This window comes from Coturnix japonica, chromosome 14 (assembly GCF_054131305.1).
Source record: "Coturnix japonica strain WE chromosome 14, WE-NBRP24, whole genome shotgun sequence".
Lineage (NCBI taxonomy): Eukaryota > Metazoa > Chordata > Aves > Galliformes > Phasianidae > Coturnix > Coturnix japonica.
In genome coordinates, this window is record NC_140676.1 from 13,020,701 (window position 1) to 13,035,995 (window position 15,295).

General features: G+C 37.1%; 1 protein-coding gene across 5 annotated transcripts in view; it reads right to left on the bottom strand.

The window, feature by feature from the left end:
- Positions 1 to 713: 713 nt before the first annotated feature.
- THSD4 (thrombospondin type 1 domain containing 4) overlaps positions 714 to 15,295 on the bottom strand; it is a 237,742-nt gene continuing 223,160 nt past the window's right edge. For all 5 annotated transcript variants that reach the window (XM_015872714.3, XM_085515675.1, XM_015872715.3 and 2 more), the window contains 4 exons: positions 12,623 to 12,796; positions 9,902 to 10,081; positions 7,566 to 7,710; positions 714 to 6,100 (listed from right to left, as the gene is read on the bottom strand). In XM_015872714.3, the coding sequence (XP_015728200.2) occupies positions 5,958 to 6,100; positions 7,566 to 7,710; positions 9,902 to 10,081; positions 12,623 to 12,796 (642 nt within the window). In that variant the 3' untranslated portion in view covers positions 714 to 5,957. The remainder of the gene's footprint in view (positions 6,101 to 7,565; positions 7,711 to 9,901; positions 10,082 to 12,622; positions 12,797 to 15,295) is intronic.

Genomic DNA, 15,295 nt, shown 5'->3' on the forward strand with positions numbered 1-15,295 from the left:
TTTTTTTTTAAACTCATAGTGATAAATTGTATCTTTTAAATAAGATAAAAAGTAGCAGCTGATAAATAGCAATACAAACAGCAATACATTTCACTGTGAGATCTAGATGGCGTAGATAAAGTATCCAAATGTTTTTAAACACTGTCCCTGGGAACTTACCGCCTTCTGTAAGGAAAGGCCCGACTGTTAGCACATGGCCACTTGTAACGACAAACAAGTGGGAGGAATTAAAACAGAAATGAAGAGATCCCAAACAAGCTGATAAAGCTCAGCACCTCCATTCCCAGGCACAAAGCACACGTTTTAGGAACACTTGCAGCTTTTCTGCCCTGATTTTCGATCCCTCTCCCCACTTACCGCTGAGGCAGCCACACAACGACGCGCTGCTTCCCGAGGCCCGGTTCCACTACATGGTGATGGAGACGCTTCGTGCTGCCCCGCCCGGCTCAGGCCGCAGAGGCGCGTTGTAAGTCCCGGTGCACAGGGTGGTAAATAGCGGGGAGCTGCGGGTGCATCTCGGCTACACAACACAAGGGAGCGCTGCAGGACTCCAGTTTTACCTGCGGTTTTGACTTTTTTTTTTTGGACTGAAGGAGCGGCGAGAACTTCACCTGCGGAAGGTTCCAGAAGCAGCCGCCACTGCCGGGTCTGAGCGCAGCTGTGAGCCGGGCACACACCGCACGGCGACCCCTCAATAAACCGTGTGACGCCAGTTCGTCTGGAATTAACTTTATTTTTTCCAAATAATAAAAAATAAATTAGTCATAAAAATAGTTAACACTTTGTTTTTCATCCGAGAGAAAATGTATACAGTATGAAATGGATGCTGTACAGGTCTGGTTCAGGTGCATTGCCACGGGTACGTATTTATTCCTGAACGAGTCAGAAAGCAACCTGCCTAAACTCCCCTTCAATTCACAACAGAATGGGCTAATCGAAGGCTTAGGAAATTATATTATCGATTTACAGTATGACATATATACAAAAATACATATGTAATACTTGTATATAAAATTCCATAGAAGCTGGGTCAGTATAATGAAAGAGCCAGACAAAAGGTGAATAGTATATGTAAATAAATACATATTAGGTCCCTTTTAATAAACATCTGCATATTCTAAATATTTGAAGCATTTCGGTGCAGTAGCCGGTTCCGTACACACAGCTCAGAATACAAATCTCCCATAGACATCTTGTATTTACAAATAACAACAAAATAAGTTACAATAAAGTATATCCTTCTTCTGCCAAAATCAATTATCAGGGTCAAGCAGAAATACATTTTTTTATATATAAAAATGTTATGGTTTTTTAGTCACTCGTAGCATTATGTTCACTGATCCATGCGGGTAAGGAAGGCTTCAGAGCCTCCTGACCAGCTGCGTGGAGCCCAAGTGTGGGCAGCCCAAGCTGCCAGGACCACGTCTCACAAGACCCCAGCACAACACAGACAACGCAGTTAGGCCAAGCAGAAAGGAAGATTGTCACTGCAAGGCGGCTGATTGCTCAGAATTAAGCTCTTCTCCAAGTATGTTGGTAGTTTGATTTATAATCCCTTAAAGTGAATTGGGATACAGAAGACTGGAAGTTGCATTCTTTAATTCTCACTGCTAAAAGCTGATAAGCAAAGATCCAAGTTCAGTCTGGTGTGAGTTATTAAATTTTCTTCCTTTCTCCAGGCCTGAATTTCACCCACACTATTAAGATAATGCTGACAACTTTGCTTTAAGATATACTAACTATACTGAAAATGATTACTGGTTGATTTTTCATTTCAGATATAGAATGTACAATGTTACTACATTTACTAACCAATGTAGTTCCCACAGACATATTCTGTATGTGATGTTAAGAATACAGGAAGTTTATTTCTGTGTTCAGAATTGTGTTTCAAACACAAAAGAAGGCCCCGGAGAGCACAATTTACTACTTATGGATGCATAGGTTAGTAAGAGTGAAGGCAAGATATTCCTTCAAGAGGTGTAACCTCCACAGCTATTTAGAAGTTCTGTTAGCCACAAGCTGCTGCCAGCACTGCTCCATTCATACAGAAAGTTCTCAATTTGCTGATTCACTCAAGCACTGGGGAAAAGAAGAAAAAAGATTATGCATGTAATAAGGAAGATGCTCATTCCCTGTGCAGGGATACTGGGGTAGTCCTGCATTAAGTCAGAGAGCAAAAACACTTTAAGGGTAGTTGACTTGGAAAAACACCCACATCTTTCACACTGCACTTCCCAGGACTCTGCTGCCAGACACAGGGTCATTCCCACAGCAGCAAACCTCCCGCTTGCACACTACACACTGTCTTCAGTTTCTCAGCTGGCGAGAGGGAAAACTCCATAAATTCAACCCTGCTAGTAAGTGTTGTCAAACGTAGCATGCAACTGCTGTACACAACCAATCCCACCTGCACATGCTTAGACCTGGCACTGAGAAGAGGTAACAAACCACGATGGACCCCTGATAACAACAAACAACTGCACAAACAGTCTTCAGTTCTAGGAAGAGAGCGCTTGAGACACAGAACCTGCTCTACATGGAGCTGATTCTGTCAGCTGCATGTCTGGAGGATAGAAAGCAGCATGCCTCTTTTTCCCCTACAAGCAGTTATATTGATTAAACTCTATAATAACAAAAAATCTAACGCAGCTTTCTTACACTAACTCTGGTCTTCTCAGACTGTATAAAGTAAAAATCTGTAAGGTAAGGAAGCAATTTTTCAATTCTTTTCCTGAGGGATTTTGATTGATTTTACAAGACCAGTAAAAGGAAATATAAACAACAGAAGCCTGAATCAATTTTTACTTATATTTGTTTTAAACTTGATCTAACTTTACTGCATCCATGAAGGTCAACTGTCATTTTCAGTAAAATCATGAAAGTAACATCAGGCCCCTGTGGGCATCATCCTAAGACAGTGCACTGCTCTATAAAGCAAATGCTGTGGTCACCATTTCAAAATGCACTTTGTATGACAGTGGAATATTAGCATAGCACTTGCTTTGTAGGTAATATTAGTTCTACATCAGACTGCTGAAAGAAGAGTTTGATAGTTCATATTTCAGGAAAAAGTATTTTGATTATACTGAAACATGAGAAGATGAATGATCAAGTTAAGCAAGATTTTAGCAGTTTCCGTATCACCAGATGTTCAATTAGGTGATACAATCTTTTTTAACTGCTACATCTGAAATCTGTCCTTTAACTAAAAAATAAAAATTAAAAAAAAAAAAAAAGCCAACACTAATTTATATATAATTTGTATAAACATAATTCACTGCATTCAATTCACAAAGCTCCACAGCTTAAGAGTAACACCGGATTATATCACTACATATATATTCTTTGATACTTAGCTCCCATTCATTGTTTACTTTAGTGGCATGGCAGCTGAATGATGCCTACATGATGATAATCCTTGTAGAACAACCCAATGGTCATATTGGTCATATATTCCAGAGCATGGCAACAGATCTGATGAAAGGCCAGGATCACTTGCCTGCTTGCTGACTTGCCTTCTCACAGCGGAGAGTACGTGCAAGCAGATTACTGTCTATGAATCGTTTGCAAACCTTATTACTTCCACATATTTCATTCTCGTTGCAGTTTTCACCAATTCTTTTTATGGAATGAATCTTTTCCTCAAGCTGACAGGATACACTTCCTTGACACAAAAGAGATAACAGCAAAAATTATAAGCTGTATGTCAAGATCTGCTGCAATGGAACACTAAGATGAAAACCTATATTTACAAATACTGGATTCCAGAGCTAATATACTGCACTTTCTCTGTATCAGTCTTTGGTCAAGAATTTAATGAATATAATATGATCATGAATATTTAAGTTACCCTCATGGATAGATTTTTATAATACAAGGAAACAGAACTGCAAAAGTTCTGTTTACTGAAGGTTTTCTAATTAGCATGTCTGTTTCTAGAGGCTTTATGTCAACTAAGTACAGTGAAAAAGCCCAAGACACAGTATACAGAAACATCCAATGACATTATTGGTTTATAATCACAAAAAGTAACTTCAAAGTTTAGGGGAAACACTTCTTAATACTTCATTGTGGCTGTAAATACATTCTTCATGAGTAACTGAATCAAAATATCTAAGGTTTGTCTCAGTCCAATGCAGCTTTTAGACTAGAGGAGTGCTACCTTCCTGTGCTCGTAGCTTCCAGCACATGGACTGGTGCAACTGGCAGCACAGCAGTAACCTTTGCCTCCCAGTACCCATTCTTCCACATTACCTCTACCAGAGTGGTATGAAGAAAACAAGAACAGATGCACATTTACAGATGGATCATCTATGATGGGCTCTGATACAAATCCTAAATGAGGTTCAAATATGCCTCTTATCCAGTAGCAGGACCCCTTAATCACTGTACTATCACATCACTGGGGGAGGTTTAACACATCATTAAAACTGTTTCTCAATTTAGGCCACGGGCACATTAAAATAGATGTGCAGCTGGATATCACTATTTTGAAGGCAATAACCAGTTGTATGAGCAGAGATATTGATTTCTTCCCTCAGCCTTATTTACACATTTGAATGACCTCAGAGGTAAAAGCTAGAGAATGTGCAGATAACACAAACATTTTCATTTGCATTGCACAGCACATTCTGCTTACCTTTACCAAATCACAAGGCCAAATACAGCAATTACAAAAATGAAAAATCATCATGTAAGTTCATTGAATCATAGTCTTATTGCTTATTACAACTTCAATGCAAGTTAAACTCTACTAACAGACACTCAGCACGTAAGCAGAGACTTTCTTGAGTAGTACAAAGAGAGTGGTATGAACAGATCTGATGAGTGAAACACTGAGTAAAGAAGACAAGCATGTTGTAATAACTCATCAAAATCCAAAAAACACCAATAGTTGAGATCTTATTACAAATATTCAGCTGCCACACTTACAGAGCTGATACCAAGAGTAACAGATGACTACAAAGCACAGAGGTGTGCATCTGTTGGTGGTGTTGCTTAGGAAGGCTCTGATATGCAGACAACAACTAGACGTGGTATATTTGCATGGTACTGGTTAAGCAATAGTGCAGAGACAAGACATTAGGCGAGGTATCAGTTCATTGAAAAACTGCCCTACAGAAAAGAGACCTTGCCAATGGAAATATTTCTTTTTTTTTAAACACCAGCAAAGGCTCCTCACCTTTCTGGTAAATATCATTGACGGCTGCAGCTGTTAAAGGCTTAATGGGCTAAAGGCACTCTGGTAGGTAACATTTTAAAATCTATACAAAATTAGAAAAATGTAACTCTATAGGTTTATGAATTAAATATAAAGGCACTTTTTGGCAGTCAAATGTGTATATATCTGCTACCCGAGGACAGGAAGTTAGCTAAAAGTATAAGTGAAAGAGTATAACCATTACTATTATGAATGGACTGAAGTAATTAAAAATATACATTTGAGCGCTAAAAAACTGAACATGAATGGGTCTCCAAGGGGTGGGTTCTTGGTAGAATAATTATTCTCATGTGCACGTTTCATTGATTTCATCTGCTACTTTAAGGCAGTTCAAAACACCGAAGTAAGGGCAAGCACTCAGAAAACAATATAGCAGTCGCACTCATACTAGTTAAACATCTGCTGTAATTGCCTAGATCTGATTTTTTTTTTTTTAACATTAATTTCATAATAGTAAGGCTGGCATGTTCTTTAAATAATTATTCAATGAGGAGGTGCAAAGAATGCTATCAATACAAATTAATGCTTTAAAGAGATCACGGTTTTACAACAAACATTTTTAGAAAGATACAACTGCACAATAAATGTAATTGAAAGGATGTGGTGTCTTGATGTACTCAGCAGTATAAAAACCACCTCTTTAAGAAGCTAAAACCTGCTCTAGTCAAAACAGTAACACTGTTCAAGCTTCATCTGAAGACTGACATTGCTGCTTTGAGTAGAAGAGTATTTGTTATCTGTGTCCTAGAAACCCAGACTGTCTATTTGCCACACGTGTACAGGATGCACAACAGGCTGTTTTGTAATAGGTGTAGACACAAAGCCGGGCTTGAACCACAACATTGCAGTTGTAGTATTTATCTTTGCAGTTCTCATCTGTGGAAAGAAAAGGAAGAGAGAATAAACTGAAGAAAACAACAGCAGAAAAATAAATAACCAACACCTTTTCCTCTACCATGTAAGATTCCCTTAACCTATATTGTCAAATTAAAATAGGCTACCTACACAAATAGCTAGTTAGGTGATTAAAGTTTTTCCACATTTGATCAAGATATATAAAGACTTGGATGAAGTGTGATTATCCTTAGGAATACTTAAACAACTGGCTTAAATAAAAATGATTGGGAAGTTTCTGGTTTTCTCCCCTTAGGTACCTCTCCACTTCATTTTTAGATTCCGAGGTACTAAATTCTTGTGGCAGTGCACTGATGGCAACAGAACCTGCAAACATTTATTTTCAAGTAATGCCAAGTTTCAATAAACCACTGCTGAGTAAACCACAGCCCTCATCACAAATACTGTGATTGGTTGAAAATAACCGGATTAAAACAAAACCAAAACCAATCAAACAAACAAAACAATTGGTGTTCTTAACATTCCCCATTACTTTTTAAGCTGTTCTGATGTAGTCTGCTCACATTTTCATGCTTTTCTTAACATTCAATGGGTTTAGTTAGATTCTAAGTGACAGCTAATACCATTATGTGATCACTGAAACTTAGGCAGCGAAAAAGACCAAATGACAAAATGCTAATATTGTTTCTAAAAATGATCCATTCTGTACAAGTCTGTTTTAACTGGAAAAGAAACAACAGCAATGCAACAGTATTGTACAACTGCACAATGCTGGCATACCGGTTTTTAAAGTAATTAATGTATGTTAAAGAATAATTCTCAGTATTAAAATAATTGTTGTAGAATATGAGTTCAAACTAGTTCTGAATACTTGTGTTTTCCTTTTCCTAGCATTCTCAACAATGCAAAAGTCAAATCTGTAGGAGAAGAATGACTAATTTTAATGCCTGAAAAACTTGATGTATTTACTCTGTAGAAAATAAAATGACATAATTGTCCTGAATGTCTTCAAAATCTTGAGGAAAAAGTGTTCAAGCCACACTGGAAGTTTATGGAGAAGAAAAACAATTTTTTTCTATTTCTGTTCTTACATTAAACATCACACTTAATGTTGCTGTTTCTTATAGAACTATTACCAAACACGCTGTATGATGCCTGATCTTTTGTTCTTGGTGGGTTTTTTTCAAGAATCTGCAAAGTGAAACAATTGAGAATGCAAAGAAGTTGTATAAAAACACCAATCTGTGCCATTTCCACAGCAGCACATTTCTCACATTCTTGGCAACTCTAAAAGAAAGCCAAATTTTTAAGTACTTCAAAGAAAAAAGATTTTTTAATCAGGAATGAAAACAAAAACCTTCAACCACAGAGAAGAGCCAAAGTTTGTGTAAAAACAAAATTCTGTACTTGAGAAAGAAAAACTCTACAACCTCTTTCTCCACTAGATGGAGTTCCACGGTTGAAACACAAAGTTCCTCTACTTTACCTATTTCAGGGATACAGTCCTGTGTGTTACACGGTTCTTTTTCTTCAGGTTTAAGTTGTGGATCACAGTGAGTACTGGTTGTCATGTCATCTGACAGACATCGCACCTCTCGAACTCTAAATCCTCCTTCACAGGACTTGGAACACTGCAACAAAAAACAGTGTTCATGAAGGCTATAGGAGATTTTGCTAAGATAGAGACAAAAATGGGAACCTGAAGGGCACATCCATGTATATTGTAGTAGCCTTTTATCAACTTCTCCATTTCTGTAAATTTTGGTTTCTAACTGTAAAGTCCTTAACACAGAGCTGCAATTTCCAAAGTTCAAATACATTCTTGTCTATAGGGAGAGCAACTGAACAAATAATCATGTGAGACTCTGCAACTGAAAGCACGCAAGAATGTCTCCCTTTCTGAATTTATTTGTTAGCTTCCTGTTTCTCTAATTAGATTTATTCTCCTTTGCTTATTTATATGTATCTTCCAAACCTACTCTTTCCACAAGGTTTGTACTCCTTATTTCAACAACTTCCTGTGCTGAACTACTTGACTGCACTGGCCTTCACTGCCCTTTTGCCTCCATTTCTATACAGTCAGGAATCATTTTAATTGCTGTTTCTCTAGTGCTTGCTTATTTTCCAATTCTTCCAGCACAATGATTTACCAAGCACTAAAGGTTCCTTTTAATTTCTAAAGAAAATATTTCTGCGTTCCTTCAAAATCTGTTTCAAAGCCAAAGACTTTTGTAATTGCCAGTCCTGCTATTTCCAAAGTCAATTATTATACAAATTATCATTGAAGCAAATCCCCTGTTCACTTTAAGAATTCTGTCTGAGCAAGGCCTTTCAGTTTTGGCTCACTGTCCAGAAAGACCTAAATGCTCACAGGCTTAATTAAGCCTGGGTCATTTATAATTATAGAAACTTTAATTGCCCCAAAGTAGTCAGAATCTTTTCTGAGTGTTTTTGCATGTTTCTTGTTTATTTGTTTGTTTGTTTTTTCCCCCTAACATAGCAAAAACAACCTATCACTAACATAAAATCGGGTACTGTAGCAAACTGAAGTATTCACAATAATAGAGTCTTAGAAGGTTCTCTGATCTTGATGCACAGCTCTTCTGAAATTTGGAAAGAACCAGCCCTTCTGCAACAGTAAAAGAATACATTCAGTTTTTTATGTAATCAGTCATTATACACCTGTATAGAATATTTTAATTATTCCATATCGAACAACCACAGCAAAATAACCCCAACTTCTATTGTGATTTGTGGAGATCTTAAAGTACTTGAAATGGAACCGAGATAGAATTTAGAGGCTATGTACAATATGATATATATAAAACCCAGCATTCTGCATCAGCCAGCCACTAAATGCCCATGACTGAAGAAGTCATGCCATTGATTCTGGATCAAGTAAAATGTCTGCTGAAGATACAAACTGGACAGTTTCAAAATCCCGTACAGGGGGCTCTGAAATACCTATTCTGATCACAACTGATCCTCTGATCCTTTTTCTTCCGTTTTAACAGTAAGAAACATCACATACTTTCTACATAATGGTGTCAAAAGGAGAACAGAACAATGCATAGAGAAACCGAATGCATTTGTACATGAAGGAGGTGGTCACAAAGGCTTACACGTTTTATGACTTTAAGATACTTCTTAGGAATAGGGACTTAAACAATGGCCGGGGTTCTCTAAGTTCCTATCAGACTCTCAGTTTTAACAGCTTCTTTCTCATGCCTCTCAGAAAGAATTTATCTGCTGTGTGCTGTGGATGCACACATCTGGTTCTCTTGTGGTTACACACTTGCAGATTCATACTTGAAAATGAGTTTTCTAATTAAAATTATGTAATCTAAACTAACAGTAAAGAATTAATTTACAGTAACATCAAAGGAGACACTTAAACCTACATAACTTTATCATGAGAGCAATTGGCATCTTTATTTTGAAATAAACATCTACACACATCTGCAAAGTAAGGAACAAAGATTAGGACTTCCTTCATTGGATTTATTTTGTTAAAATCATTCTACCTTCTTCTCTGCCTTCCAGAGCTGCCTAGTTGAGCATTTACTGAAAGTGGGAAAAAAACAACAATCTTGTTTCACTTGGATGAGGAATTTTCTCAAGGTTCTTGACAAGGGGAACTCAAACTGAAGCATAAGCTCCACTGAATCATGAGTAAGTATGCTTTCTTTTTAGCGCAATGTCTATGCAAGATTAAGCCTTATTTAATGATTGACAGTTTTAACCCAATGTGGTTCCCTTTCAACATACACAGAAAAAGATGCATCAAACAAAACAAGCCATAGAAAAGCATAGCAGACTTACTGTGCTCCATTCTGTATGAAACCATTTAGATCCGCAGGGTTTGAGGTAGCAGGATTGCTGGCTGGGAGGTCTTTCCAAATATGAGCATTCGTAGGGGTTCAAAACATCAAATTTGCCTTCGGTTTTCCTGACACAAATGACTTCCCTTTGCTGAGTTCCACCACCACATTCAGTAGAGCACTGGGACAGACAACACAAAAGTAGTAGGATTTGTTCTTCTACTGTGTCCCTCAACTCGTTTCTGAAGTAATGTATTTGTCCACATCACCTGTTCCTTAAATAAAAGAATACGAGCGCATACACACATGCATACTTAAAATTACTATTCATCAGGAAAACTTGTAAACCATTGCTCACTCCCTGTTTTTAATTACACATTCAGTCACTATCAACCAAAACTCATCAACTTGTTTTAACAGGTTCTTTCTGTCAATGGTAAAATTAAGTTAACTATATCCTTCCTTCAATTTGTGGTATAGGTATGACTTAAGGAAAAAGGAAAATGGTAAAGTATTTTGTAAGAACCTACCACAAGGGATTTCAAGAACCTACCATAGGGATTTTATCCCTGAGACCCACAACAGTAACCCAGATAACCCTTGGATTGTTATTATTTGTATATAGCATTGCCAAAGTACCCAGCAGTCAGTTAGGAACTAGTCACAAGAAAATGCCACAGGATATAGTAATGACTTAATTAATCAAGTGAAAATGGATTATAAGTTTTAGGTATTATATATTTAACTTTAAATCTTAAAAATGGTTACAGGGGCTAAAACTGTACTGTTTGTTTTTATTCCAAGTGCTACAAAAGACTGAAAACATAGAACTAATTATTGTTCAGAAGAATAAGAGATATGGCTACAAGTGTGCATTTGGAGAGGTGTAGTAGTTTCATTTTGCCTGTAGCTACAAATAGAAATGGACTTGAATTTTTCTAACAAAAAGAGAAGCATCATAACTTATTTTCTTCATAAACAGTGTTACTGCTTCTGGCTGAAGCAGGATTGCATGCACTGAACCTTTCTTTGAGGTTCCAAAGTTAGAGCACTGTACTGGAGCTTCACACATCCCCACATTTTGTGGCTTAAAGAAAATGCCTTGATCTGCCAGCATGTGCTTTTCATGTTTGCTGATGTCTGTGTGCTGCAGTGTTGGAAAGCAAATTTAACTCACGTGGACTCTCACTGCACATTTGAAGGTTAAATACACAAATAATAAAATTACTGGCTCTTTTAAAATTTGTTTTTAGATGATTACAGCTATGTATGCTGTACACTGCATAAAGGGACATGACTTTCAAGGGTTTATTCTAGACTTAAACAAGTGAATGTTGTTTTTTTATATATATATAGAAAGAGAGAGAGAGTGGAATTTGTGATACTGCCCAAAATGCAAGACAAATGAAAATGAATGTACCTAAATGAACCCTATACAAAGTAAGATAACTACACTTTCTCTTAACACTGAACAGGTCTGTCACTGCTCTCTTTTAATGGTTCTTCCAACAGGCAGCGTCTTAAAATTCTTGGTTCTAATGAAGCAAAATGCAGAACATCACCCACCAATGCTCCCTGCTCCGGTCTACTGACTGCTTGCTTTCATTGAGGTATTTAAAGTCAGGATTTGGCTGGTAGAACTGATATTGTCAGACACTGTACAGCAAATACACTGTTCCATTGCTATGCATCAAACACAAACCCATCTCATACAAACAAAGAAGGTGAATCAGACTTAAGAGAACAGCAAAATTTGAAGGAAAGAAACTTCCTTACTCAGACCAGGATGGAGAGAGTTAGAATGACCATATTGTACACTTCTTTCAGTGACAACAGGAATGGGTACAAAGTTCCTATTCACCTGCATGGAGCAGTGTAAGTCATGGCTCAGATTTTACGTTATTAAAACTGCATGTTTTAAGTCTGAAGTTATTATTACTGTTCTACAACACAAACAGTTATCACTTACACTTGGAAGCATTTGCATGTAAATGTCCATCTCAGCTGTACCAGTTTAATTTCCAAGTCCTTACCAACTGGAATCTGAAATGCAGTGAGTTAACAGCATGGCCAAGAGACTTTTCCCTAAGAACTTGAAGAAATGCCTATACAAAGGGACATAAATGCCTGGGCACCAGCTGACAGCTTCTGAAATTCCTTTGAATCTGACAGCAGAAATGTTCAGTAAGAATGAGAAAGAATATTGATGTGTAGATCAAGGAAACTATTTACCTTGAAAAAGGAACGTCACAATACTGGCCACTAACCACATTTTGTTCTTTTCTTCAACACAGCGAAACAGAAGCCAGCTTTTGGTTTTAGTCACTGCTGTTGACTATCTTGCATCTTCTATCTATTGTCTATATCCACCCCATAGATCTACATGATTACAAAGGATCTAACTTAACAGCTTTCTGACATCTCATTTCATAAATATGTTGAGTAAGTAGAATAGAAATAAAAATTAAGGTAAGGAGGAAAAGAAGACAGTCTTATTTTCCTCAAAGTAAAAAAGCAAAAAAAAAAAAAAAAAGGAGGTGAAGAAAAGCAGAGAACATTACTTCAGTAAAACACAGAAAAAAGATAAAAGATATCCAAGCATTCCACAGAGATGTAGAAATATCTTAGGGTACACATCATCCTTGTGTGGGGGGAACCAAAGAAAAAAGAAAGATGAAGATGCCCATGGAAAACACGCAGATGTGTTAAATGTAACGGTTACCTGTGACCAGCTCCCAGCAAACCATTCCACTCTACCAGCACAGGGACCATTATTACAGGGAGTTGTTTCGGAGGGTCTGTTATTGCCACAGCCTTCCAGAGGCAAACTGCTGACATGATTGGTCATACAGACCACTGAACGTGTGCGGATCCCATCACCGCATTCTGCAGAACACTGAGGAGGAGAAGACACAACTAGTCAGTAGTCCATCCTCCAGAGCACACATGAAATGAGAAGGAACAACACCCATGGAACATAAATTAACGGAACATCAATTACTTTTACTTGCAATTCAGTCGCAGCAAAACACGTTACAGTTTTATACCTTTCAGTACAGGACAACTAGTATCTGTCCTTTATGATCACAAATGAAAGAACTTGAAGTAAAAAAAAAATATATTTATTGTAGTTTTTTAAAAACATCCTTCAATTCAATGTTTATTTAAATTCAATGTTGCTTGCTGTTAATATGGCATTCCTATAACCAATATTCACCATTCCCAAATTTTCACTGCTGAATTTTGTAAGCATTTATTCAGTAACAATGATATGCAGATTCGTATGTCACACATTTCAGGATAGTATGTAAACAATTCATAAATCACGCACAATAAATTCCATTTATCAGGACTCTCTATGTCTTTATAACCTGGTTGTTCACCGACATCAGTGGGATAATCCACTGTTCACGGCAGCATCGAACTTCTAGCACCTCAAGAATAGAGTAATGCCCAGGAAAATGCATCTGGTATTTTATCTCTCGACCATGAAAATACAGACAAAATACACGCAGCCTACTGAAAGGTGAGTACATAATTGAATTTAAATAATTACAAGCAATTATATATGCAAAGAAAACCACAAGGAAGTATGGGAGAAAACATGCATTTGATTGATGTATCAGTTATTATTCTTAACATACAAAATTAGTAGTTAGGAGAAGCTATGCATTACTTTCACAATGAACAGAACGTTCTTTGTGAACCAATATTACTCTAGACTTTTTATTTTTTATTTTTTTTAAGAAAAGTAAGAATAATTCTAAGGGCTGGCAGTGAGACACAGAGCTGAGCTGGCTCCCACTGGCTTCACATCCAATAGTTCGAGTACAGAACAGCAGATGCTGCTACCAACCAACCAATGCAGTTATTCCCCACCTCAGAGTCACCAGGGACTCACTGTACAACTGGCTGCAAACCAATCTTTAATCACTCACACCAGTTAATATGGGTTCTCTGAAACACGTAGTCATGTTATATTTATTCAACAGATATAGTAAAGAAAAATATTTCCTCCTGTCACCAAGTCAGTTTCTTTGACAAGATGTTCAAACACAAGGACAAAGTCTTGCTGAAATGGAACCCCTAGGAAGCTTAAAAAAGTAATTAAACTCTTTACAAGTACTTTTTAAATAATAAATGATTGTGTAACAACCAGGAGTTCAGAATTTGAAGGTATGTTTGTGTACTCCAGCAGAGTAGGAAAAAACTGCTCACAGTTTGGAATGACTTCTTCAAATAACTGAGCATCTCTTAAATGATTCCTATAAGTAACACAATGAACCTCATATTTCTTGTTGGTGGTGCACAACAAAAAAATTTCCATTTTCAAACAGAGTAAAATAGACTCAGCTCCTCAGCAAACCAAATTTGATGACTGAGGAGGTCTTTCCAAGGTAAATTGACAGCGTTTTGGAAATACTGGGATGATGTACATTGTGCTAGCACTGAACATATTCTCCTTTGTGTAAACTAAACCTAAACTAAACCTATTTCAAAATGTTCCACTCCTAGGTAAACTGATTAACTGAGCCTCATAAATGGCTGCCTTTCAAACCCACTGTACTGAAATAAGCTTTCTGCCTGTTCATATTTTATCCCAGGGAAGTTTGTTCAAATACATTATGCACAGAGAAGTATGCATCTGCTCTGCAAATACTTTTCTTATTTCTAGAGTAATTTCCATTTGATCTAATTCACTTTTCTGCTTTGCAAACAAAACTGAGCTGAGAATAAGTTTAGTCAATAAATTAATCTAGAAAATCTTCACAGTATTATGTTTTAAATGATTATGTATTAACTGGGCTTACATATCAAAGGAAATACCAAATGGAAAGGCGTTGGATGGCCCCACCCTCAGCCGTAAGATTTGACTACAGATTAGCTACCCTCAGAGGATTTATACAGCAAACTTAAACCTGAATGTTTCAGAGTTAAGGTTTCCAATCCTCCCCCATCCCAACCTTTTTTTCCCTTCCTTCCAATAAAAATCTTCCCTGTGAAAGCCATAATTTCCAAAGTTCAAGGAACTTAGTAGGGAGTGTTTGGATATTAAATCCTCTCCCTTTGGTTTTTACAACTGACACACCCACTACTTTCAATTTTGTGCCACTGATTTGTCACATTAATACACGGTGACTGCCATAGCCTCACAGTGCAAGGCATGTTATGTTACAAAACCTGAGAAGAGCTTTCACGATCTGCAATTTCTCTTTTCTGATCCTATTATTAAAGATATTTTGTTTCACTTTCTTGTTTTAATTGGCAGAAATTCCTTCAGAAATGTTAGACTGTGGAACACCCTCCCTTATTTAAGGAGTCTGTCATTTCCTGTCTTCCTGGTTGTCCTTCCTTCATCAGTGCAGTTTTAGAAGCTTTCCATCCTCATTAAAAG